Source organism: Lethenteron reissneri, chromosome 20, assembly GCF_015708825.2.
Source record: "Lethenteron reissneri isolate LAM-NWPU_2019-01 chromosome 20, ASM1570882v1, whole genome shotgun sequence".
Classification (NCBI taxonomy): domain Eukaryota; kingdom Metazoa; phylum Chordata; class Hyperoartia; order Petromyzontiformes; family Petromyzontidae; genus Lethenteron; species Lethenteron reissneri.
In genome coordinates this window covers 18224100-18251611 of record NC_083798.1, presented here as the reverse complement: position 1 = coordinate 18251611, position 27512 = coordinate 18224100, and the positions used below count along the sequence as shown (strand labels likewise).

The following is a 27512-nucleotide window of genomic DNA, read 5'->3' as shown; positions in this document are numbered from 1 at the left end:
ACAAGTATTGTGGTTAATGCAGACATGATTCCTTGTGAAAGGTTTCAGTTTGGTGTTTTAACATCTTAACACTTGTTTTGTTGTCATAAAAAAGGGGAAAACCTATTCTCATATCAACGATATTTTTGCACTTATTGACTTCCTCAATGAATTATTATATTCTATTTTCCCAAATTAGATAAGCAAACAAAACCATTTTATGAATGAATATATATGGACACCATGGAGGGGTGGCATAGTCGTTAGCACATTAGCACGGTTGGCTACGTATCGTGCAAAATAATTTCAACTTACATACACACATTCAATTATGAACCTGAATTCCTGGCCAACCACTAAAATCAATCCACACTGACCAGCATGGTGAGGTATGGTCAACCCCCATGAGTGACATGGCGTGGAGAGTTTGGATTGATGAAGGGCTCTAATATAGAATGGTATCATGTTCCAGCATTGTAAAACAAAGCATTTAAAGTCAGTTCCATTAGGAACCACCTACTCGTATGCTGACAAGACCTCACTTTATTCTAATTGTTTTTGAAATATTTCACCTGGAGCATCGCTTGAGATGGAACACCTAGTTTACAAGGAGGTCCAGGGTCGGTCTACACATACATAGCATACACGTAACGACACGTATACAAACATTAAATTAAAATCTTTACGTGGTAATACATGCAGCGAACACTTGTTGTGACTATTAAAACTGACATAACATGTTAATGCATATGTAGGGGCGTAAATGGGCTGTGGGGGGAGGGGGCTGTGGGGTTTCCTGGGATCCCCCGGGGCCCCTCCCAACGGGTGGGGGCTGCGGGGTGTCCTCGGATCCCCCGGGGCCCCGCCCCTCGGTTGGGAGGTGGATAAAAGACGGACCTCTCTACAGGCTCGGGACCAGTTAAAGACAGAAGCCGAAGAGCAGCTAGATAGGACCCTGAGGCCCCTAGCCCCGCTGCCCTTATCAGGGCCGGGACGCTGTGCGGCTCAGTGGTGAGACCCTGGGAACCCCTGGCCCGACGTCTTTGTAAGGGCCGGGTCCAGTAGGTCAGTGGTCAGAACTCGCACCCTGGCTAGGGCGAGTTAGAATAGCCTCCCCCTAGGCACCCATAGCCGGAGGACCCCGAGTGTAGTCCTGTGTTAGGGCAAGTTAGCCCGGAGGCAGTACCTCCCCAGACAGTGGAGTTAGCCTTGAGTGTTCTGGGACTGTACTGCCGAGTGTGGTGTTAATAAATAGTGTTGCCTCCAAGAACCGTTCCAACGTCTCCAGAATCCACCAACACTACACATATTTCGCCTTCTGAATAATTCTGAAGCCTTACAATTGTTTATTATATGATCTCTTCTCCTGCAGCATTCTCTTCTTTAAAAATCATATTGACATATTTGTCTCGTCATTATCGTTCCTGTTGGTCATAGGACTTGAAACGCAAAAGTATTTTTTATATCTTAGTGGTTCTCTTGCAGCCACAATCACATGAGGTCATGATAATATCCTTTTTTAACTAGAAAAGCCTCACTGGGTCTCAACCATTTTCTTGAAAGCTCCATGTTTTGATGTTTCAAAAACTCCTTTTTAATTAGTATGTTTAAGTTAAGTTATGAAAAACATGACACCACGTTTTGTAATACTGCCGCAGACTAAAATGATTTTCCAATGTATTGGCACTCTGCATGGTTCAGCCACAGGACTAATGTATTTTATTTGTATTGAGGTGTTAAATTGAATTGCATCTGTTGTGCAAATTGCATTACAACGTGGTCTCGTGAAAGATATATACAACTGAAATCAATTGCGTTGTTATTTAGGGCAAATATTTGACGTACTTTTTAAATTTAATAATTTATACACAGTGTATAGGCAACTTATTTAAAATGAATGAAGCACACATTGTAGGCTGTCACAATACTGAATTCATTCTGTATGAGCCTCGGGAAATTAACAATTACCATTGGCTGGTAGTTGTCTCCTCACATGCCGAAGTGATGGTCTGAAACCCACTCTCCTGGTACTAAGTTTTAAGCTCCGAAGTGGGCCGTGTTCCAGTAGCTCAAGATTAAGCATGTTGTACAGTGCAACTCAAGAGCAAATATAGGTTGAATAGTTGAGTTGCTGCTCTGGAGACTGTTGATGGATGTTCAGTCGCCGGGGTTGATGAGATGTCTTACTTAATGGAGTGGGCCGTTTGGAGACTGACATCTTCCACTCCAGTCTTATAGTGAAAGTAGTGTATGGATGAGGAAGCAGGCAGATAGAGATTTTAAAAAATTGCACATTTTTACTGTAATTTATTAATTCAATGTCAATTTTATGTTATTTATCAGTGTCTTATAAAAACATATTTTGTAAACTCCATGGAATTGCATAAGTGAATGGCTACTTACATTACAGATTATAATTGTAGAAACACATCGGGTGTTGAAATTCTTATATACAGGTAGTCACCGACTTACAATGGAGATGCGTTACGACGACCCCATCGTAAGCCGAAAATATTGTAAGTCGAAAATGGCCCAGCCTACCCAGGAGTCTACCTGTATATCTATATACAGAAATGTCCATCACACCAGAAGTGGTTGCCTCTGTAGATGATAAGTCTACAGTCATTTAGTGATAAACTCTCTACAGAACACACTATTTATGTTTGCAATAAATACGAACGGATAATGGAAAGTAGTGAATGGTAACATTTTACAAGTAGAATAAATTTGACCTATGAGCCTTTTAAGATCGTGGAATGAAATGTTACAACCAAATGTGTATCTCTGTGTGCTTCGAAATGGTTTAAGCTCATCTATATATACTCTAGATGTATCATATTCGTATTCACTATTGTGCTGTATTATTGACAATTTATCTTCTATATATATAAAAAAGGGAAATTTGTGATCGGTATTTAAAATGTAGGTTTCCGTAGCCAATACAATGATCCATATTTGTTGTTTGGGTTAGGCCACATCGTAGTTTTATGTCAATTGCAAGCATAAAACTACTACACAGCCTAACCCAAAAACAAATATGGATCACGATTATTACTGTAGATTCTTTTTTACAAAGGAAAGCCTCATTGTCATCAGGTTCCTGCTTGTGGTCTTTGGCCATTTGTGTATACAGTTAATATTTCATGTATTTCACAAACACAGTTTATGAGTTCAACACTGACTGGGAGCCAACTCTGCTTCGGATCATACCACTGTCTGGCTGCCTAGGCATGTCCATAGGCAGAGGGTCCATTCTCATCGAGGTGTTTTCATGATTTATGTTGCTGTAGTTTTGAACTCTGGTGATGTCTCGAGCAGAGCCATTTAGAAACACTCCATCATGCAGGATCAATGTAATACCATTTTTTGATTTAGGGTTATTGGTGGGGGACTTGCATGAGGGCAGAGGAAATGCATAGTCTTTTACATATTTCTCATTATTCTCTGTCCTTTTGAGCCTCCATCTTAGCATCTTCAACCCAATAAGGTTGATCTCGATCAAGTACATAAGAGTTGAGATCACGTTGATGACAAAGTAGTAGAAGAGGAAGACGTTCTTTTCTGTGGGACGCGACACGAAGCAGTCCACCCTATTGGGGCACGGGAAGCGCTCACACGGAAAGTGGGCCTCGATGGTGAACCCGTAAACAAAGTACTGGCTCACGAGGCAGCCGATCTCCAGGACCAGCTTGAACACCACGTGGACTACATACAAGGTGTATCTTCTGGTCCTTCTCTGAGCTTTAGTCTTCTCCCACCTCACTTTTTCTTCAGTATTTCTCAATGGGGTTTTTTCAATGATTTTCTCTGCCATTTCCTCCTTGGTCTGGCTGTGTATGGCATATGCGATGAAGGAGAGTGGAGGCACTGACAGCACCATAATCTGGAATATCCAGAAGCGATAGTGCGACATTGGGAAGGCCTTGTCATAGCAAACCTGGGAATGAAAAGAACTAAACTTAACCTATAACTTAATTCACAAATTAACAAATTGAACACAATTCTGTGACATATATATACGTACCGTATAACCCTGTGTCTGCATGGTAAGACTTGACCACATTTAGACACCCGGATAGTGATTTATGTTTAAAAAAATAAACTGATGACTTTGAGATGTGTCATCCTGAATAAATGTTGAGTAAATGAGAGTGGAGACATTTTACAGAGATAGGAAGTAGAAGAGGCAAGTGTGTATTTGCAAGCCGAGCTAAAATAATATACCATGCAAATACAGGGTTATTGTTTACACTATGGGGACCTCATTTGCCAGTAAAAATATGATAATTGTTTTTTTACCCTTCTATCTGGCAACAAAACTGACACCTTTTTGCAAGGAGTCATGTTTGCATAGACCGCAATACCTGCAGTCATAATACAAACAAAAGAACATAACTCTGATAATGTGCACTGTCCCTGAAGTTGATTGGTCCACACCCGAGACAGCTTTCCTTCGAGCCTAGTCTCATATGGGTTAGACCATGATTTATGTTTGTGGACCAATCAACTTCAGGGACAGTGCACATTATCAGAGTTATGTTCTTTTGTTTGTATTATGACTGCAGGTATTGCGGTCTATGCAAACATGACTCCTTGCAAAAAGGTGTCAGTTTTGTTGCCAGATAGAAGGGTAAAAAACCAATTATCAGGGTTATTGTTATCAATGATGCATCATGATGTTTTATTCTGCATATATATGAAGTTAACATGTACCACCAGACAACAAAATTAAGCATTGAGTGATATTTATGTTGTTTGTTTTGAGCCATTGTATGCTTACTTCATATTTCTTGACTTCCAATGAAGTAGCACATTATTTAACTGTATAAGGACAATTTACTGAATGAATTCCCAACTAGGATTTGAACTTTCAATCTTCCAGTTGTGAGCTAGGTGTTCTACATTAGTGCCTTTGTCCAGATACCTGAGTGTATATAGATACTATGTATATTATGCCCACAAAAGGCCTGATTCACATGCATTGTATTTTGTTTTGTCTGCTGTTTTTCCAGAGTGCGCCAATGTCTCCATTACCCATAATGAGGACATTTCCAAAGATTATAAATATGACTATTTATTCAAATCTGATCCAAAGTCGATTTTCAGTTATCGTTATTGAAAAGGACACACCAAATTGGAGTAGGCGTTTTTTCCGCTAATTTTGTGATACTGAAAGTTATAGGGATTGTATAATCAACAACTTTTTCAAGTTTCAAGTTTCATTTATTAGGTATAGCCCTGTGAGCCATTCGGCTCTTGAATTGGGTGCAACCGCAACAAACAAAAAAACAAAAACATGAACAAGAAAACATCTTAAAGTGACTATGTGCAAACAGAAAATCCAAGAAAATACAGCAACATATTGCAGAAAAAGCACCGTACACCAACAGTGTGCAAAAATCCCAGTGGGATGCAAGTCAAACAACAACAACCACAAGACAACTTAGATAAAGGCCATCAGTCTAACTCTGTACTACAATAAACAAACATAGCCAAACCGAAAAACTTTTCAAAAATCACCAAAATAAAGCCATAAAAGCAATGAAACAGTGATCATAGGAACTGTGACCGAATTTTCACAATAAACGACGTAAACAACATGTATTACCAAACTCTGCTGCCATAGCTGGCTGCATGAGTCACTCCACAACAGCAGGAGCATCAGTCGGAGTGTCAACATTTTTCAATGCACCTTTAAGATCAGCACACTAAATCAAAACACAGATCATACTTTGCAGCGATCATCCGGAGCGAAACATTGTATTTTAGGCCACTGAATTGCAGTGGCAGCTAGGGGTGTACAACTCCTCTAAAGCAGTTTTGAGTGAAGATCTCATGGGTAGTGACTCAAGTTTCAGTTTAATGGCAATAGCATTCCAGACCCTGGGGGCATCAATAGCAAAGGTCCTTCCTCCAGTATTTGTATGGCAATAGGGAATGTGAAGTTGGTAAATGAGCGAAGACCTTAGGTCAAATTTGTTCTTTGAAACAGAGAGGAGATCCAGCAGGTAATCTGCGGATTTCTTTGTAAGTACATCATGAATAAATAAGATCTGATGCACAAGCCGTCGAACATTGAGATATGTTAAGTTTGACCCAATGTAGAGATCACAGTGGTGAGTCCTATATGGGCAATTCAATGCAAATCTTAAGGCCGAGTGATACATTGAGTCAAGCTTCTTCAGTACAGTACTTGGGGCTGATTTATACACGATCTCACAGTAATCAAGTAGAGGCAGTATGGTAGCTTTTATCAATTCCAAACGGAACATATGGGGGAAGCAGTGCTTGTGTCGATACAGAAAACCAATTTTTATTTTTTTATTTTTACCAATATAATCAATGTGATCTTCAAATTTCAGTTTTGAATCAAGAATGACCCCAAGATACTTATAGATCTTGACTTGCTCTATTTGATAATTATTTAAGGAATGTAATTGGGGGAAAATAACTTCCTGCTTTAGTCCTGGTGAGAAGCATAGCACCTTGGTTTTGGAGGTATTCAGGACTAGTTTAAGAGCAACTAGCTGATGTTGTGGTTTGTTGAAAACACCCTGGAGCTTAGCAATCACGTCATCCGCAGAGCAGCCAGCAGTAATCAGTATTGTGTCATCTGCAAAAAAATTTACTCTGGAATGATCCAGGTCAGTGCCCAATTCATTGACATAAAGAAAGAACAAGAGGGGGCCGAGGATTGAACCCTGTGGAACCCCTTTTGTTATCTTAACACTGTTTGACCTCCAACCATCGGTTAGTACAGTTTTGAGTGCGAAAAGAGAGGTAAATTTTTAACCATTCTTAACGTGGGTAGAAACCAACCATTGGTAATTGTTTATTACCACATATTTTTTTCCGATGAAACACAAAAAAGGAGCATTTCAGCAAAACCAAATCAATCACACCCCTTGCACGATCACAGCTCGGAACTGACCTGATTGCAGCCTGGTTGCAAAGTATTACATATGAAAGCCTCTTGCTCGTCTTCGTAGAGATTGTCGCCGATAGTTGAGAGCACCATGATGCGGAATATGACGAAGATGAGCAGCCAGAACCGGCCTGTCATGGTGGAGTGAATGTTCACCACCTGGAGGATATCGCCTAAGAAGCTCCATTCTCCCATGATGCCGCACAACGTTGGGGCGTCACCGACTCTCGCTATACAACAACAGCAGAAACACAGTACCATTACGGCATGAAATGCCTCTGACAACTGCCTCCTGTCTCTTCATACACTCCAGTTCGCTGAACTATCTCTGATAAAGATACAAACATGTTATATGTCTGTTACATAAAGAATAGAGTGTTGCACTTTTTACTTCATCTATACTGTATTCGGCTACGTAATTTTGTATGTAATTTTGTTAATTGTTAAACATGAGATTGGTATGAGGTGGTATAGGTGATGAGTGGAATTTAAGAATCACATTTTTGGAGAAATAGAGTGAAAAATGCTTTATTAAGGAATTTACTTTGTGGAAAGTGTTGTGTGGCCTTAGATAGTTTCTATCCAATTATCTAATGTCCCACAACTATTCGTGTTATGAGACTAAAGCAAAAACGCATGCGTTTAAGCACTGTAAGTTAGCGTTAAGTTTACATTTCCATACATTGACACTTGTGGAGTTATATGGATAGGCAGTATTGTTCTTGGCCATCTTTAATACTGTAGATAGTAAGGCATATTTACTGTCTGCCCGTGCGTCTGTGTGAAAGCCTCTATTAATGCAGAAATGGAACATTGACTCATGTGGTCTCATTGAAACCATGGTGGCCATTAAAAGGTTATAATTATGATACATTACAGCCCTGAGCCAATCAACTGCCAGATGAAGGCCTCCCCACGCCACGTCAGTCATGGGAATTGCTTGACCATACTTTATCACGGTGGTCAAAGTTAAAGGAGCCGGGGGGGGGGGGGGTCAGATACGACTCGCAACTGATTATGTTAGCCGTTGCTATGAATTAAATTTGGGTCACCAACTTCCTAGTAAAGTGCACTTACCACTTGTCCATAGCATAACCCAATTACATTTCTTGTTTCATATGAGGGATTGTTAGATGTTTCCAACAATATTTAAATGTGTGCAATGTGTACACGTTTTGCCATCCTCCTCTCCCACTGGTGTAGTGCCAATGATGGTTAATGCGGTGGTAATGTTGAACAATCTATTGGGTTTCGGGAATAGCAATGTGTAAGATTGCATGAAGTTAACCAACTTGAAAGAATGTAACAACTCCATTTGTAACCCCCACATAACAATTTCAAGTTAATCATCAAACTTATATTTTTTTTCATTAAGTCCTCACTTTCAATTGCAACTTGCTTTGTACTGGGACATCTTTCTCACTCATACTTTTAATTAGTTATGAGCTTCCCAAGATTCTGTCTACTGTAATATTCGGGATCATTGGGCACAGGGGCACAAGCACTGGTGAACACTCGTAACAAGTCAAGCAAGTCCACACATTGTATCTGGGTGAACACTCTTCTATGCTGGCTAGATTTGTCAAATCTTTTGTCCCGATGCAGTAAGAACCAGTTGTGACTAGTGTAGACAAAAAAAACATTATCTCAGCTATGTTTTGAGAGATTGTTACATGAGCAGGTCACATAGTAGGAGGAACATAGGATTATATCTTTATGTTTATTGAATATGTTGTGTATTGGCATAACTGAAAAGAATGTAGGCATTTTCAGTTTTTATGAATTTAGAAGCACGATGAATACTACACATGTAAGGGCCATCGCTAACAATTATTACCACCGTGGTCTGGTCAAAAGGAATGAATCAGCTTCCGAATTTTTTTTTCTCTAAATTCAGTTTTTTTTTAAGTGTTTTGTGTACTGTATTATTAATGAAGTTAGATATATGTGATGGCTGGAATATTTCACTAGACAATTGCGTATGTTGACATAGCATCAGTACAATATTAAATGTTAGCAGGCACCAATGCAAGGAATGAAGACAATCGAACTTGTAAAGAATTAGTATATTAAAAAGCATATAGCATTGTTTAGTAACAGGTGGATGAGCGTGTTAAATTAATTCCAATCATGTCTGCTAATCAACAGGATGAAATATTGAAATCAATCCATGAGTAACTTATATTCAAGGAGGTGCACACTTATAAAGTTACTTAAATTGAATTTTGACTTAAAACTTTCGTGACTGCAGGAATTCATATTCTTGGTTCTTTCGGTAAAGTCACGTAGATAGTAAATATATACTTTTTAATACGTAAAAATTTGAAATAAAAGCTAAAAACCACGACGTTTCGATCGCAACACAAGCGGTCTTCATCAGGCGGAGAGAAAGAGAGGGGGCAAGCCTCCAAATGCAACTGCTTATAAGTGCTCCCAAAGTGAGCCAGCGCCAATGTCGGAGCAAAGCACCAGAAGTACAAGTAAAGCGAGTGCGTTAGACAATGGGGGGAGGGAGGGGGCAGAGACAGAGGGGGGGGGGGGGATAGAGGTGGAGCTGAAGGCGAGGGCGCAGTCCAAGTGTGTTAGACAATGGGGGGAGGAAGAGGGTAGAGATAGGGGGGAGAGAGGGGGGTAGAGATGGGGGGTGGGCATTGCACCTCGTTACACCCATTCACACTGCTGACGGGAGAGATTGACAAGAAAACACAAATCAAGTCATGACCCAAAGTGGTTGATGACATCTTTCCAATGATTGCTGAGTTTAAAACCGTCGTCTCGGTTGAAATTGTATCGGTGTCTATATATATGGATGGCTTCATGAACGAATCTTTGTTGATAGCCAGTGGGCTTGCAAAGTACCTTTGTCTTAGAAAAATCTATTTCGTGTGAGCCCACCGCATTAAAACAATGATCAGCCACAGCCGAGGTATTAGTGCTACCTTGTTTCAGATCTGCCTCATGTTCACGAACACGGTCCGAGACATGTCGCTTAGTTTCGCCAATGTATCTACTGCCGCAGACACAGCTTAGTTTGTAGACGCCGGGGTATTGCATGTCAGGGATCACATCCTTCACAGATGGGATCAGATCACGAATTTTATGTACTGTGTTAAATCGAACCTGGATCTTGTGTTTGCTCATGATTTTGGAAATATTTTTGGTGACCCCTGCTATGTATGGCAAGGTGATGGTTTTGAGTGGGTCCTCAGAGAGTTCTTTCCCAACGGTTGGGGTGATAGCTTTACAGATTGTGTAGTCTGAATATCCATTCATCTTGAGACCTTGGTGGCTAGGTGATGACGGTCGGAGATACATTGAGCTCTGTGGTGTAGCGTTTTGATGAGGGAATTCTTCTGGGATGGATGGTGGTGGGAATCAGGTTTTAGGTAGGCATCAGTATGGGTTACTTTCCTGTAGACAGTGTCTCATTGAGCCATCTGGTCTCTTTTTGATTAAGACATCCAAGAAAGGTCGCATGCCATCCTTTTCTACCTCCATGGTGAATTTGATTGCTGGGTGTATTGAATTGATGTAGTTGAGGAATTGTTTCAGAGCCGGTCGGCCATGTGACTAGATGACAAACGTGTCATCCACGTGCCTCTTCCACAAGGACGGGCGTAGAGTGGATGCCTGGATGGCGTCGGTCTCAAATTTTTCCATGAAAATGTTGGCCACAACCGGAGATAAGGGAGAACCCATTGGGGTGCCTTCAGTTTGTTTGTAGAATGTTCCACCCTAGGTGAAGTATGTATTGGTGAGGCAGTGTCTCACCAGGGCTGGTACATCAGCATTCAAACCTTGTTGGACCAAATCATCAATTGTTGCAATGGTTTTGGGCACAGGAACTTTGGTTAACAAGGAAACTACATAGAAACTAACGAGCAAATCACCGGGGGACAGTGAGATGCCTTTAATTTACTAAAATTGGTTACGCTTATGGCAACGCAGATTACATATATACACTTTCTTAAAATCACACGTTATAATTTTGAACATTCCACCACCTTTACCTGGCCGAGTGGCACCGTAGTTAGAGCACTCAACTGACAATTGGAAGGCTGCACGTTCAAGACCCTGCCAAAGCTCGTCTTGGCAGATGCCAAGCTATCCATAGTGGTACTCATTTAATTGACCTTGGAGGGATGATAGGTTAAGTCCTTTCAATTTGTGGGTTGATTATTGTGCCGCTGATTCATCTACTTATGTCATTGGGTAATGATAATTAAAGCGACAAAGATCCCCGCATAGCCTTAACTGACTGTTGGAGCAAAGGCTGTTTAGCGAGCACCTATGAAGCCGGCAAGGTACAAGAGGAGGTCGGTGGCCAACTCCACATCAAATAAAAAAAAATGCCAGGTAAGGCCCATTGAGCTATATTGCTATTTTTCAGAAGTAACCTGGCCACAAATGATAGCTCAACGAAGTGGCCTATCACGTGGACATTTATTGCAGCGAAATACTGGAAACGCATGTTTATAAATGTGGACAGAAAAAAACCGTAGGAACCAGAGAAAAATCCACACGACCACGGAGAGACCATGCAAACTCAAAATTGACAGATGTCAGGGTCTGGATCAAACCCACAGCCTCCTGTATACGAGGTGAAGTAGTTAACATATCACCACTATGGCGCCCCACATCCAGCCACCTTTGTCTCCCCAGAGGTGATGTTTACACACCACGTCAGATACTCATTTACGGCTGATTCGACCTAAAGGAGGCCCAGGACCGGTTCAAATATTCACCACCGTTTTCGGTCGTCAGCGGGAATTGAATTTGGGTCACAGGGTTTGCAGCACATTGCGTATTATGAGGTGAGGTCATAGTCCATTGACTCAAACTAGTAAATAAAAACATGATGACAAATACAACACGTTCGGAATAGAAGTAACAGTATTTTACCATCCGAGCGCGAACAGAGACAATACGTCTGGTTGGTGATAAATAAAAAAGAAACGAGATGTATTAATTTCTTCCATATGAAAACAAATAGTGCAACACAGGAGCCAAGAGAAAATTCGAGGATAATAGAAAAAAACACGATGTAAAATAATGTAAAACAAAGAAAAACTGTGAAACCTGTACTTGTTGTTTAAAATGTCGAATAAAAAAAATTCCACGATTATCAGATAGGGCATAATTTTTTTCTCAATTAAAATTTCACTTCATTAGCCTCTGTAGTTGTCTGAATTGTCAGTCTCTTATTCGTATACATTTATGAACACATCCATTTATTAAACGAAGTATAACTGAATAAGTTGACGTAATAAGTATAGTCCAATTTCATGCCATGAAGATAAAAAGTGCGGTGTCTAAAATTTGATAGTTCTTTTGAAATGCAAAAAGCAACATAATGCAGTACAAAGGCTATTGCATACACACACATCATGAGTAGATACAGTACTGTAAATCCACATCTCATTAATGATGAATCTCTGACAAAAGCCTTTTTTTTACCCTGACAATACCACTGACCATCCTGACCTCCGCTTGGCAACTTTCAGTGTTTGACAGAGTTTGTGTAATTTTTATCTGAACTCAAATAAAGAGTAATAGTGCGAATCCCTTTTCCAAGCCACTTTTGGATGACGGTTTCCCCACACCACCAGTCATGGCGGCTGTTTTGCCATACTTCTTCGTGCTGGTCAGTGTAAGTTGGTGAAGGGGGGAGGTGCAGGACTGGTTGAGATATCGCTCGCCATTGCCATTAACTTTGGCCAGAAATAAAACTAAAGCCACCAGGTTAAGAGTTAAGTGCACTTACCAATACGCCCCGCATTCCATCCCCATTATCAACATGTACAATAAATAGATAGACAGAGATTAAGTCAAAGTAAATCCCTGCTCAACCCAGCATGGGACGGTGGTAATCTTTGTTTGGTGGCCCTGAGTCAGAGGTGGAAATGCCGCATTTCTATGACAAGGACACGTGTATAGAAAAATAAATGTTGTATTCCCATGACGAGAATTTTACATGATATAACAGTTACAATGACGTTATGATAATTATAAGTCATAACTAGAATACTCTTTGGTTCTTTCGGTAAAGTCACGTAGGTATAAAATAAAATAAATCAGGTGATGATGGATGCTTGTGTTGTGCCCGAAACGTCTTGATTTATTTTATTTTCTACCTATGTGACTTTACCGAAAGAACCAAAGAGTATGGATTCCTGCAGTCACGAAAGCTTCAAATCAAGATATAACTAGAATACTTTACAAACACAAAAGGATTAAAACACAAAAGCGGTGAGGCTTCACAAATGCTAAGTCAACCGTGTTAAATAGGCAAAACGTGTACGTAATAATCATCAGCATATCATTTATCCACTGCTGGATGAAAGCCTCCCACAAATTGTGGCCATCCCTTATGGTTTCATAGTACAACGATCCATCTGGCTCGTCATCTCTTCACTCCATCTCCATGGTAGTTGTCCTCTTACGCCTGTTCACTCATTTGGCTGCCACTCCGCCAAAAGTGTTGCCCTTTGGTTAGCATCCTCTTTCGTGATGTGTCCTGCCCAAGCCCTCTGACTTTTATTAGCAGTCAATGTGTTGTCTTTATTGTGAGTTTGTTCTCGATTGCATCTGCTCTTCTCTAATTCGAAGCACGCTTCTTTTCAAACACGCTTCTTTTCAAACCTTTTGTTATTTATTTGAACCTATCTATGTGACTTTACCGAAAGACCCAAATCATATTTTAGCTTTAGTTTAATACATTTGTGATGTCCATGTTCCTGATCCACATGTCATATAGTAGGTGATATATAATTACGTAAAGCTTAATGACTCACAAAAACATGCTGATCTTTTTCAAATGTACTTTTAACCATGCCAGCCAGTCGATACTCTTAATGTGACCTTAATTTAAGTTAACCGGAGCTCTCGTACCAAATCAGGGCATGACATTAGTACAGTAATGGTGTTGTTGGCTGTGTTATATAACAGAAAAGTAAATATTTTGTAGTGTATGGCCATTCAATACAATAATACTTGTAAGTGTATTTAAACAAGTTTAAACATCTCTCATATATTCAAAGCAATTAAAAGTTGTAGACACAGCACCTATCTTAAAAACACATAAAAATGTATCAGGTGAAGGTATGCCCTTACCTGTATGGATTGTCCGTTTAAATGATTTCCCAGAGTGAGTGGAAGCTGGCTTATGAACGTTTTCCAACACCGATAGATGCTACACAACAGGTTTGACACGAACACAACTTTAAGGGTTTCAAACCCAGTGTTATATAATGTACAGTACCCTACTATCCTGGCTTGAAGTGATTGAATGCATGGGGCGGCACTTATTTGGGTGTGGGGAGGATGATTTCTCAACAAAAATGCATCACAATTAGTTATCCAAATAGGGTGGAATGTGATGTCAGTTGTGATTATTTTATTCTGAGAACATATTTCCACACAAATGGTAGACTTTAGTAAAATTGAACCAACACTACACTTTTTATTACAAACCGAAAGCCACTGATTGCAGTCATTAAGGATTCCAGTGGTGTCGACGTCTGTTTTACCTGTAACCACTCTTAATTTTCGCTATATATGCATTGCCCTAAACTCATGTAACTGGAAAACAATCTTCTGGGCTTTGAGCATAGGTGTTAAAATAAAATGAACAGGGCATGAGACTTTTGCGGAATTACTCATCAAGAGGAGATGGTGATGGGTAAGGCATGTTTATGAGGCTGGAGGAGGGCAAGTCACCATGACTGGTATTGCAGTGGCACCCGGAGGTTGGTGGCCTCCATAATCAATCTAGCCACTTTATTCATGTATTCTGGGTATATACAAAATGACGTTCATCTTTTTCTTGTGGAATATAAAATCCATATTTATTAGATTTGTTAACGGTTTGAAACAATTTAGGCCGGTAAAGTTGAAAACTTGTTCAGTTTTGCATTAACTGCCAGTCACACATCACTGTGTTGAGTGGTGCAATTGCCCAAAAGAAAGCCAAGAATATGTAACTAGGGAACTGTCAGCAACTGGTTGTAGACATAAGCTGACACTTGCTCTGCCTTACACAAGTCAAGGTCATGAATTGTGAACATGAGTACAGAGGCAGATGTCACCAGAATTGTTGGTCACCCTACCACTCCATTGTAGGTCATGCTAAGCTCATTCAGTGCTTACAACCCTTTCCTCAGGTCAATTGTGGCCGGGACAACTGTGTAGTTTCCACTACAAATGATAAGCAGTAGTCGTAGACGTTTAAAACCATGTGAGAGCCCATTGACAATGAAGCCTTTTTTTCTCGGAAATCCCGGGTCAGGACAAGACAGGATAACAAGTGATGATGCTGTAAATATACGTTGGTTTGAGGTCACTCAACACCTTTGGTTCTATGAGTCACAATAGCTGTTAAGGGCAATTAGGGATTTACACCACCCACCCATCACAGAATACTGTATATGCTATATTCTGTAGAACCTTTCCCCAGCTTGATATATTTTCTGTGATCATAAACAATACAAATTTGTGGATAAAATCTAACTTTATACCACCTAACTAAAAGTGTACTTATTCTAAAAGTGTTGATGTGTGTAATCACCACATCACAGTAATCATACCATACAAATCATATCACCTGATGGGCTTTAAGACCATGGAATTAATAATTATTTTACTGCTTTGACGTTACAACGTTGTTTCAAAACCATTCTTTGTTAATTAACATCTTATTTCAGGAGAATTTACCCATTGTAAATGTGCATATGAGTTGTAATTGAGGCACAGTGGTTGCCGCACTGCATTATGAACCCGGCAAGCTCAGTTCAATCCCGAGCCATGGCTAATGTCAGTGGTGAGTGATATTTGAATTGGTCGTCCACCAACCCACACTAACCAGCGTTGGTGCACTATGGTCAAATAATCCTCGTGACAAGCACCACGTAGGGAGGTCTTCATCCAGGAATGGATTGATCAAGGGCTGTAAAATAATATTAACATTGCAAGTAAAATACACTATATACACATATTTTAGAAATGTGTTTATATGGTTACATGTATATCCTATTATACCATATTATCCTAAAAAGTGCCAAGTTCATTGGTCATCAAGACAGGCTAGTAACTGTTATCTCAGAAGTATTCTTTCGTATGGCTGATGTAGATGCAGAGCAACAACTTTAATTTCACATTAAGGTGGTGAAGCCAGAAAATCGTCTCAGAAGCAGCAGAGTGTATCACTGTGATATCTCCTTCATTTTTGTGGATCGGGCATTGCGCCGTTATATGTTGTATGGTCTTTTCACAGTCACACACTGGAGAGTTTTATAAATTTCATTCGTGCATCAGGAATCCACATTTGCCATGGTTTGTATAGATGCGGTTTATGGTGGACCATGAGCTTCATGGAAGCTCAAACCCAGAGATTATCTGCGTTGGGTCTTTTACAAGGCGTTTGTTTGTGAATTATTTTGAACTCCATTCAGGTCTCTAAGCGTCATTGGGGTTGAACGGGTTGAACTCGCATTGTTGAAAGTTAAGTGCATGGGTCCAAAAGGGCTTGTGTGACTTCAAGCGATGACGAGGGATGTTATTGAAGTCCTGATGAATGGGAAAGGGGACTTCTCCGAGGGTTTCAGCGTTGCGGCGGATAGGTGGGGGAGAGATGTGTGACAGCGTGGGCAGCCACGGTGTTGGAGTCGACTCAAGGGCTCCAGTGATACACCGCATTGCAGTTTTCAGTCAGACATCAACAAGTCGAGTGTGATTACTTCTGGTCCATACTGGTGCACAGCATCTCAGAAGTGACAAATCGGAACAAACTTGAACACTTCCCATAAGTAAGGTGGCTGCAATCACTCAGGTTACATTAAAGGACTTGCATAATTGCATCATTTTTCTAGAGCCACAAGTGACCCAAATACAAAATATGTGCACAATTGCATGCGTTCTAAGTCTACCCATCACTATAGCTGATGCTATATACATAGATATAGAACGTTTGTGATACTGACGTTCAGGATGGGATATGTGACTTTGTATACATTGAATTTCTGTATCTGGAAGTATTTTTATGGCAAAGCATTGTCATTAACAACTTTTTTTAAATTTGTGGTCAGTTAGTGTTAATCAATAACGGCACCTGTGATTTCAAAACAGTCTTAACTCCATGGTTACAGATGTCAACAGAATATTCTTATATTTAAATCAATCATGCGACTGCGTGCTCCACATCATACCAGTAATAAATTATCGGAATCATAATCTTTATTTATCGTGGAGAAATCCGATGAGCTATGAAGCTCTTTTTCACAGATGTCCAGTAGGTTCGGGTGAACGAACAACATTGGGTGATGTAGTATTTTGTTTTCTTTACTTGGCTCAAAACACAATGTTACACAATCACGTGTATTGGCAATGGTGGGAAATGTACGTCTCACAAACACTTATGACTCACAAATGCCCATCACAAGTAGGGGTCAGGTTCCACTCGTACACTTATACACGTTGGTACACAACTGACAAAAAGGCACAGCAGCACACGCAAGCCCTGTATTGTTCCAAAGTTCCATCATGATACTCTTATTCAAGTCAGCCATGGGTTTTCAGGTCACATAGTGTCTTGGAAGGCAATGGAATCCCATCAACACATCAAACGTACTGAAAGATTCGTGCAAATATTTGTTTAATGCAAAACACGAACTGGTCTTTGAGGTTGGTTTTGTTTTCTGGACACAAACGTGAAAATGCTATTTAAAATGTAACGTAAAAAAACACAATTTTGTGTGCGTTAATATTCCATGGCATATGTCATAAACCAACTTGCATGAGATGACTCAATACATTTGTCAATAACACTGTGGCCTTAAAAATACATAATAGGTGTTGTTTTAGGGAATTACCATTCTTCATAAGGCAGTGTTATGGATGAATATATAGATGTTTTTGTTAATTGTGCTTGTGCACCACTGCCAATGCAGCATCACCACATATATATACACTTGTGTAAGAGGTGTCTAGCTGGCTCAAGAGTGTTAGAATGCCACTGCTGGTCGGAATCCATGCCGCCACCTGTGACTCAAATTGGTTCTTAAGTGTATTAAGTTGGAGGTCTCAGCCCAGTCTCCACTGACAGGAATGCACGCAAAAACAAATGATATTAACTGTCTTGTTGCAAACACCATAGTGTATAGGAATGTATGACCCCAATCGTGTAAAGGATTTTGAGGTCATGTGAAACATGTATTCTTCGGGCCACTCTGTGATACACGTGGTGCATTGCTCTGAGATTTCCTGAAGGAATTCTTCATCGTGTGACATGATGCTGATAGCACAATTGTAAAATACAATAACATTACTTTGAGGAGTGCTCCAGAGATGTTACTGCAGTGATGCACTAAAAAGTACGGCAGTCATGCCACTTTGGAGTCCTTTTCTCATTATTAAATTTTCAAAGACATATCAGACAGCACAAGACACGGATCCTTGGTGTTTAGCTATAAGACAATGCCAATTCGTTTTTTTGTATTGCTCTTACTTATAAGTGAGACAAAAACACTTCACATTTCCATCTCTTGAGTCACAACATCATAAACAAGGATAAGAGACCAATTTCATCTTGGTTAGACAGGTGGGGCAAGTGCTCACAAAGCATGTGTTATCCAGATGAGACATTTTGATTCGAGTGCTTATCTATAGCCTGTTCAAGGGTTGACTCAGCCCATCATATCCTCTGACGTCAATCAGAAACATATTGTGGGGAGTAAACATTTGAGAATGGTCCCTGCTCCTGGGTGAGGATCACCAATAGAGAGGAGCACCACCTTAGCTTGGTACAGCGAGATGCTTTAACATTTCAATTTAAACAAATCAATTATACAGCAACTACCTTTGTCTCTCCAGTGCTGACACTCTTGCACTGCATTGGGTCTCGTGCAGGATTAAGTCAACTGAGATAAGTCGTAGGTCTCACGCAGATTACCCATTTACCCAGGTGAGCGTGTGCAGGAAATGCAGGCAAATCAGCTGCATTGCAGTCGTATGCTAACCACCATTCCAACAAACACACGCATATAAAACAAAGTATTGGCCGATAATTGTTTTTTTACCCTTTTATCTGGCAACACAACTGACACCTTTTTTTACAAGGAGTCATGTTTGCATTGACCACAATACCTGCAGTCGGCATGCAAAAAAAAACAACTCTGATAATGTATGCACTGTCCTTGAAATTGATTGGTCCACACCCGAGACAGCTTTCCTTAGAGCCTAGTCTCACATGGTGTTGGACCAGATGACTGGCAAAGGAGGTTCCAAAAGTATTGGCCATTTTAATCGGATTTGCATATTCCAGCATTTTCTGCTGGTCAGCAACAATTAAACCGCGGTGATGAAACCAGCACCGTTTACTTCCACAGTATTGGTGGTGAAATCACACCGAGCACTAATTTCAGGCTGAAATAACCTAGGTTAATCCATAATAGAGGTTTTTTGGGTTAGATCGTGTAAATATATAAAAGGGTGGTGAAAACCCGCCACCACCCGACACAGCCAACTAGTAAGGGTTGTCACGTAAACAGAACATGCCAATTCGTACTCTTTGGTTCTTTCGGTAAAGTCACGTAGGTAGAAATAAAATAAAATAAATCACGACGTTTCGATCGCAACACAAGAGAACGTCATCAGGTGGAACCGATACAGCAGGACAACTGCTGATTTAGGAACATGTTACTGTGTTGCGATCGAAACGGCGTGATTTATTTGATTTTATTTCTACCTACTTGACTTTACCGAAATAAACAAAGAGGATGGATTCCTGCAGTCACGAAAGCTTCAAATCAGGATTGATGCCAACTCGTTACTAATATAGCACACCGGTGTGTTGGAGAGCCAAGCTACAACATTTGGTCGCAAACTAACCTAGGTTAAACTAACACCAGTTGCCATACCAGCATAATAAAAATAATATATTGGGCCATATGAAAGACGGGTTTTCTAGGCGTTCCGTAGCAGAAGAAAAACAACGACTACAATACATGCGTTGGTAAAAAAAAAATCAACGCTTATATAACTCTCCATTACCATAAACTTGGCATTAATAACTTGGAAAACCTGTTTTAGAGACGTAGGAAAGAGTGTATGGTTTCACAAAGTACATGTTGTACTGCAGTGATGTGCGGTGAGGTCAATGGCTGGGGAGGCACTGGCTAGTGTCAGAGCCAGATTCACACACTGAGGGGGGCATGTCCTCACTGAGGGGGCGTGTCCTCACTAAGGGGGGCGTGTTAGACACGCCCCCCTCAGTGAGGCAGATGTGATAGCTGCCTCCCCTAGTGCTTTTTCATTGCAGTTTCATGACGAGACCAGCGAGCCTAAATATCTTTATACACATACGTGAAATAAGTTACCTGGACTATGGAAGGTGAGGACATGTAATGAAGGGGTCTACAAACATTACATTGGTGACATACAGAGATAGTAACAGGCACACGCTTATTGCCCGCGCTCCATCCAGTGTCTGAGGGGTTGTGCAATCAGAGGGGAGGCTGATGTGGGACGTCCACCTCCCCGCTCCCCGTGAGCGGGTGGGGCTCGACGTCCACCCCCCTCCACTCCCCCCTCCTCCTCGTCAGCCGCCTCTCGCCGGGCCCCTGCTGATTGGGTGATCGGCCCCCCGCGCCAGCGCCCTCTCTGAGAGACATCGTGACTTGGCCGCCTCACCACTGCCCGGGGTTATCTCACCCAAGCTCAAATTACACCACCACAAAAACGAACGCGGAGGCGTGCACGTGCGCGCCCCTGCAGGTGTGTATTTCCCTCTCAACGGCTGGTGCTAAACTAAAGAAACGGCGGCAGTATGAATATGCGCGTACCTGCGGTAAAGAGAAAGAAGCAGCGGCAGATATGAATATGCACACATTCACCCCCCCCCCGAACGGGTTGATTGCACCCCGCCCTCGCCCCAATTACTCACGCGGCGCTGCAGGCACGCGTTTTCCAAACACACGCGCGCGTAAACGCAAATGACGGCGACCGTATATGTTGCAATACATGCGCCGCCCACACACACGCTCAAATTACCAACACCGCGCCAATGCTGCGGCCCCAGGCTCGCTCTCTCGTGCACGCCGTCTCTCCACGCAGTCACGCCACACACCAATCGCAGACACCGCGCTGAGGTTCTACCCACATACACAGAAATCACACTGCACCAATATTCTGAACTAAAGTATATTAATGGCACCAATACACACTACTTGGAGGAGGAATATTTTGTGAGGAGAGCCTAGCCTAACTAACACCTTCATCGAAGCTGGACTCGCGGTGTCCCACGGATGCTGAGAGAGTCGGAGGGAAGAGGATGAGGGAAGACTTGACCTATCACTGTCTCGCAGCAGCACTCGCTGGCATCACACGGATGCTGTGAGCGGCTCAAAGAGGCAGGACGGCAGGGAGAGGGTCTTGACCGCCCGGAGGTTGAAGCCAAGAGACCGAAAATCGTCCGGGGCCCCACTTTTTTATTCTCTAAACTTCAAAGGCCCAGGGTGACGTCATACAACGCAGCCAATCGTGCGCCTACTTGTGGTTACCGCCCCCTTGTTACCGCGTCCTTCCTCGAGTGCCGCGGCGGCGGGGCGGGCGGTGGCGACCTCCCGTGGCTCATTTGTCTGGAAGGGCTCCCGTGCTTTTCCCACTCAATGTTCCGTCCTCCGTTCTCCCCTCGGAGTTGTACCTTATTGCTGTTGGCCCAGGGAACCTTCCTGCGCCCATACAATTTTAAGCCAATTTAGGGGCACCACAATGTAACCTGTCCTGTGAGGGTCGGCCAATCTCCTGGCACCGGGAAACCGTGGGACTCTCCCTTTAGGGGCTCTTATGGATTAAAACCCGATGTGCCAGGCAATCGCCCATCAGGACACTATGTGGATGCGCTGCGTGCGGGTGTGTGTTTAGTGCGGGGGCCGGGAGGGGATCGCGGCGTTTGTGGAGTTGCTCTGCGGTCGTGGCACCACACTGAGCTCGTCACTGCCTCGCCTCTTATCTCTCCCTGTATTTGCAGCGGAGCTCTGCAAATTTAGCGATTTTGACTATAAAAATAATTGGAATCATACAGAAATGACATTTATAACACAGATGAATAGGAAAATATAAAACAAAATTTGTAAAAGCTATTTTCATTGGAGTATGACGGATGAGGCTCTGCCTCCCCTGACCGCACGTGACTATTGTACTGGAGTGAATAAATCTGCGTTCTAGAAGTAGTCTTGTGCTGGACGTTGGGTCTATAGTCGTGAAAGGACAATCTTTAATTAATTAATCAATGAAACAAACGACATTGCTTCCTTAAAAATCATAACAACTACTACAAAGTTGGATAAAATGTACTGGGTGGTCAAGATGTCTTGTCGCCCTCAATTAATTGACCCCTAACAATTTTAAAATTTAACTGTTTTAAATAAACCTTGTTTAAACATTATAACGTATTAGAGAATGAAATGGGGGTCACAAGACATCTGAACCACCCTGTACATCATGTTGAATGTTAGATTCTTGAATACGGTGGATCATATACCATACGAGCATTGCACAGTCTAGGCGTGCAGTCACCATTGCTAAATCCTAACATTTTAGTGAACTGCATTATTATTTATGAATTGCTCTGTTTGTTTTTACTAGAAATTTCCCATGGCCCGAGGTCCGCTGACAGTAGCGATCGTTCCAATATAGTTTGTTTTTTGCATGCGTGACTACGTACGGTGTGAAAGAAGTCCAACACACATAACTGTCTGTCCCAGGATATTTAATTTTCCTGTGAACTCTTGGCCCAGCAGCAACCGATTTTTTTTTGCGGCATCTCTGCCCACAGCCCTCAGCCAGGCTACACCGTGAGTCCAACAAAGCTTCATGCGTGCCGGCATAGAATGTTGACTTCGAGGCCACATTCGAATCGGCGGGCCGGGAGTGATTTGAAAGGCCTTGAGATGCCACTGGAACGCCACCTTTTGTGATTCACCGTCATAAAGGATTTGCACTCTCGGATGACTTCGCGTGTTCATATTGACAATAAAACTGGTTGTTTTTGCCGCTTTGGGTGTTATTTTTTTAACATGTAAAAGATGACCAAGTTGGAATCGGTCCTCTGCCAGTTTTACATCTGAATTTGAAATGTATGATGAACTGGGCTTTCAACATTAGCGTCTGTGTGTTTCTCAGTGGTTAGAGTGGTTTTCCAAACATAACACCACGGGTTACCCGCATGCCACAAAGCTGGACTGAAAAAAAAAGAGCAGACATACTTTCCCCACGTTTGCAGATAGAACTGGACAAAACTGGTCAAAACGAACATTCAGCTTTTTTTATGAAAATCCCATGAGCTACCTGCAGTGAGGGTGAGATGAGGGCAGGCAAAGTGAATGTATGTATGAGCTGATTGTAGCATATGAAGCAGTGGTCAAAAGCCTTTGTTAAGATAATAGGTTTTTCACATTTTTTCTGGTGTGGACCAATCAGTTTCAAGGACAATGCATATATTATCAGAGTATGTTTTTTGTTTGCATTCTGACCACAAGCATTGTGGTTAATGCAGACATGATTCCTTATGAAAGGTTTCAGTTTGGTGTTTTCACATCTTAACACAGCTGTTTTGTTGCCAGAAAAAAGGGGGAAAACCTATTATCATATTTTGGTACTGGCAAAGGAGATCCCATGATGGAGCCTTTGATAATTTAGGGCTACTAATAGCCGTGCACACATTAATATTTTGCTCTTTGCACAGCAACATCTTTATGAGACGACAGATTGAAGTAAGCATTGCTAATAACAGTAACGAATAACACAGCAAATAACTGTTCGTCTGTACCCATTTTCATAATATGGCCCTTTTATTCTATTATATTCTTACATGAATGTATTGCATTGCATTTTCATTGACAAGTAATGTTAGCCGTGGCTGGGAATCGAACTCAGGTTGCCAGGTTCTTTATATACTGGACTTCAATTAGCAATTGCATTCTATTACAAGCACACATATCCACTAAACTACTACACTAAGTTATGGAATGCTCTTCCTTCCGATATTAGGAAGTCAATGGACTATTCAATCTTAAATATAGATTGAAAACTCATTTCTTTATAACTGCCTTTTGTGATTATTTGTTCTTCTTCCCCTGCACCTCTGATTAGCACGGTTGGTTACGTATGGTGCGAAAGAAGTGCAACATACAAACATTATTTTATCATGAGGAGGCCTTCTCTTGGCATGATTGTGTGTTGTCGAGCATGCAGCCACAAGGCATGCGACGCATAAGCTGCACATGCCTGCAGGTGCTGTAGTAGTTTGATACACGTTTATTTGACATTAGACTCTACAGACACTTTGATAATAGACAAATGAATGCAAAGTTGGTCAATCATAATTATAGATAACCTGGAGCAGGCTCTTAACACACAACACACTACGTATACACACACACGAGATAATAATCTTGGGCTCATCACACAAGTAGTCACAAAAAGGCCGTCTGAGCAGTCTGGCAAAGAGGAAAGACCAACAAGGAGACAATGGCCAGTTTAATTGTATTACACATCTAAAGGAGAGGTCTCTCAATCAGGAATGAATTATTAATTTGTAAAGAATACACATGGTAAGTGGAAATTGTATGCTTTGAACTAAATCGTCTGAGTGTTCTAAGGAGCCTTTGGAGATCTAAAAGCTCTCTGGGAGGAAGATAGGGAAACATGGGCAGGAGCGCGTGGCTTTTGTGAATGAATGCTGCGAGTGTTGTGAGAGAACTGGGCTGATGGAGTTGAGATCACCTGGATGGAGGCTGCAATAAGACTCGTGACAAACGTATACTAACACCATAATGCGGTACAACATTGTGATCGTTAATCGTATACAGTGAACATTGATCTATTGTGAACATTGCATTGCAGGGACTTTAAAAGCTCCAGCTTCTAGTTGGTAGGAGTTGACTCTGAATTATGTACCCCAGGTTACAATGAGAAATGTTATTAACGGTGGCACGAACAAAGGGAGTTCTTGAATTGTGTGAGTCTCATCCTCGTGGCAGTCATTGCTAGTTTGAACATTAACAAAATTGTGTTCCATTGGAAAGACCATAATGTTCTCCAGCATTATTGTTCATTATATTTTCAGTTATGTCTGCATTTATTACAATATGAAATTGCCACTATGATGGAGGTCTAAACATTGTTAAAGCAGGTACTTCATCCAATTCAATGAAATTAACTAGGGTGATGAGGCGGTTTAGTGGCAGCACGTTCATCACTTGCTACAGAGATTTACGGTTCGAATCAAGTGGCCGCCCTGATAATTAATGAGGGTGAATTGACCAAAATAATACTGCTCCACAGTGTACATCCCATTACATAAGCCGCAAGATTAGACCATTGTCTGCCAGCATCAGGGTCCATATTTGAAGAGAAAAAAATACTCAGTTGGAAATATACATAGCAGTCATCGCACCCTACAGCAAAACCTTTGAAGGAACTTGTCAGGACCCTCCTGTAAAATAACCATGAGACTTAGTGAGGCTTTTCTGGGTATGCAAGTAAAATAATGCGTAATAATACGTAATAATATGCATAAAACGTCAAGTCTAGAATATCCACGTGTGTAAATCTATATGACGGTTATCTTCCACTGTATAGTTTGTTTATACTTTCTCTCTGTAATCATTGTGAGAATACTGGCCTCCTTTGTCTCTGTATTAAAACTGGGAGTGTGCAATGCGTCATCGCTACTCATAACTACGTTTTTTGCAATCGTGGGTTGATAGTGGTGCATGCGCCCTTAACAAAAACTAAACACATTCAACTACAGTGTCCTAGAAGGAAAACAATATATACAGTGCGTATACATATAGTACACAGAAATATAATAGGCTTCAGGAAATGGGCATATGAAGAAATGCCTTTGCCCAAAACGTCACCTGTTACATATAATTTTACTTTTAGAAGAGTGGTATTTATAATTTTGCAGATAAAACGGGTTTCTAGTTTTTAAAGATACTGTATGTGGGAGGCATCAGAAGTTTGAACAACAATTCCTTGCCGACTTCACGTACAGCTTTTGGGCACCGCAGGAATCGCCTTATGTAACGTGAGCATGGACAAAATCGGAACAACATCGACAGCCATCACATATCATTCAGACTTCATCAATAATAAGGCACTAACGTTGATACCATGTGACTATTAAAACGGTGAGACGTATTACAGGAATTAATATTCGGATTTTAATTGGTGTATGAACACCAATACGCAGTGACTTGTATATGATGTGTGCCAATGTGTACCGCTGAAGTGAAAAGTACCCAGACTGGAACAGGTGTTTTTTAGTTTCCCTTGTTTTTACATGACATTACTCATTTGGTTATTGTCTGGAGAGGTGACATCGATGTAGAAATATGTACCATGCCAGTTTTAAACCTCTGCATGAAAATATATTGTTTGCACCCTGAAAAACGATTTTTTTTTTTATGTAAAGGCTTTACACACGATTGCAAAAACGTGGTTATGAGTAGCGAGGACGCATTGCACACTCCCAGTTTTAATACAGAGACAAAGGAGGCCAGTATTCTTGCAATGATTACAGAGAGAAAGTATAAACAAACTATACAGTGGAAGATAACCGCCATATAGCCATCCGACTTTTGGGGCAAGTGTTGTTAGCTGGCACCAATCAAGGCTGGAATGACTCAAGAGGGTGCGGTGTGTTGAACATCCCACACATCCGGCTGATTTTTTTCCTGCCGAGTAATGAAATTCACAAACCACCTCAGACACTAACTTAAAGCTCAAGTCACCTTCACGGAGGACAACGACAGGGTCTGATAATGTTTGTGACTGATGTTAGCTGCGACCGGGACTCAAATTCAGATCGCAAGGCTGACCATTTCACCACTGCTTATCACTTTCCTTGCATTCATACAAACACATGTAGTATAATTAATAAAAACAAATATTTTCCCTTATTAAATGGAGGGAATATTCTCTGCACAGAAGACAGTCATTCATTTGTCGAATGTTCCATCTGGTCTGATTGTTTGTGAAACGTGAAACCAATTCTTCCATCAATTATTGGACGAATCACCAAGACAATGTATTTCAGCTTTTCCTTAATATGTCAGCTAAGGGCATGATACTCGTTTCACCATTGCTAATAATCACCAGCACGTCGTAGCTTAAATTTCCATTCTTGTCACATATGCAGACAATGGTAGTAAGGAAGATGTGTGTATTTAATAACATCAAGTCTGGGAAATATAAAATGTCCATGCAATATACATTCATCATACATGCATCTGTCAAGTTGCACTAATAAGCCAGTGTAGTTCCAATACAAAATGTGTATTTCAGCTTCACAGGTTTTGTTAATTTAACAATGCCTTCTTTATCCACAGCCGAGACTTATACAACCACAAATGAGACTGGAGCACCCACGCCAGACGGTTTTGTTTGACAAGCATTAAAAGTCAAAGAAAGAAATGCACTCTGAATCAGCTCACTCGCTGCACTCATAATATTTTGATTTAAGAGTCATTGGGTGTTAACTCAGAAAATGACCAACCTGTCCTCGGAAAACTAACTTTGCATACAAAATTCACTGCTTCCTTATTCG

General features: G+C 41.2%; 2 protein-coding genes across 3 annotated transcripts in view; both read right to left on the bottom strand.

The window, feature by feature from the left end:
* Nucleotides 1-27512, bottom strand: part of LOC133344908 (uncharacterized) — an 842858-nt gene that overhangs the window by 91993 nt on the left and 723353 nt on the right. The gene's annotated exons all lie outside the window — the stretch shown is intronic.
* Nucleotides 2897-7128, bottom strand: LOC133344515 (gap junction delta-3 protein-like). Its single transcript, XM_061554492.1, has 2 exons — nt 6911-7128; nt 2897-3916 (listed from the first exon to the last, which is right to left on the bottom strand). Exons 1-2 carry the CDS (start codon nt 7097-7099, stop codon nt 3143-3145), a joined length of 963 nt encoding a protein of 320 aa, XP_061410476.1. The 5' UTR covers nt 7100-7128; the 3' UTR covers nt 2897-3142.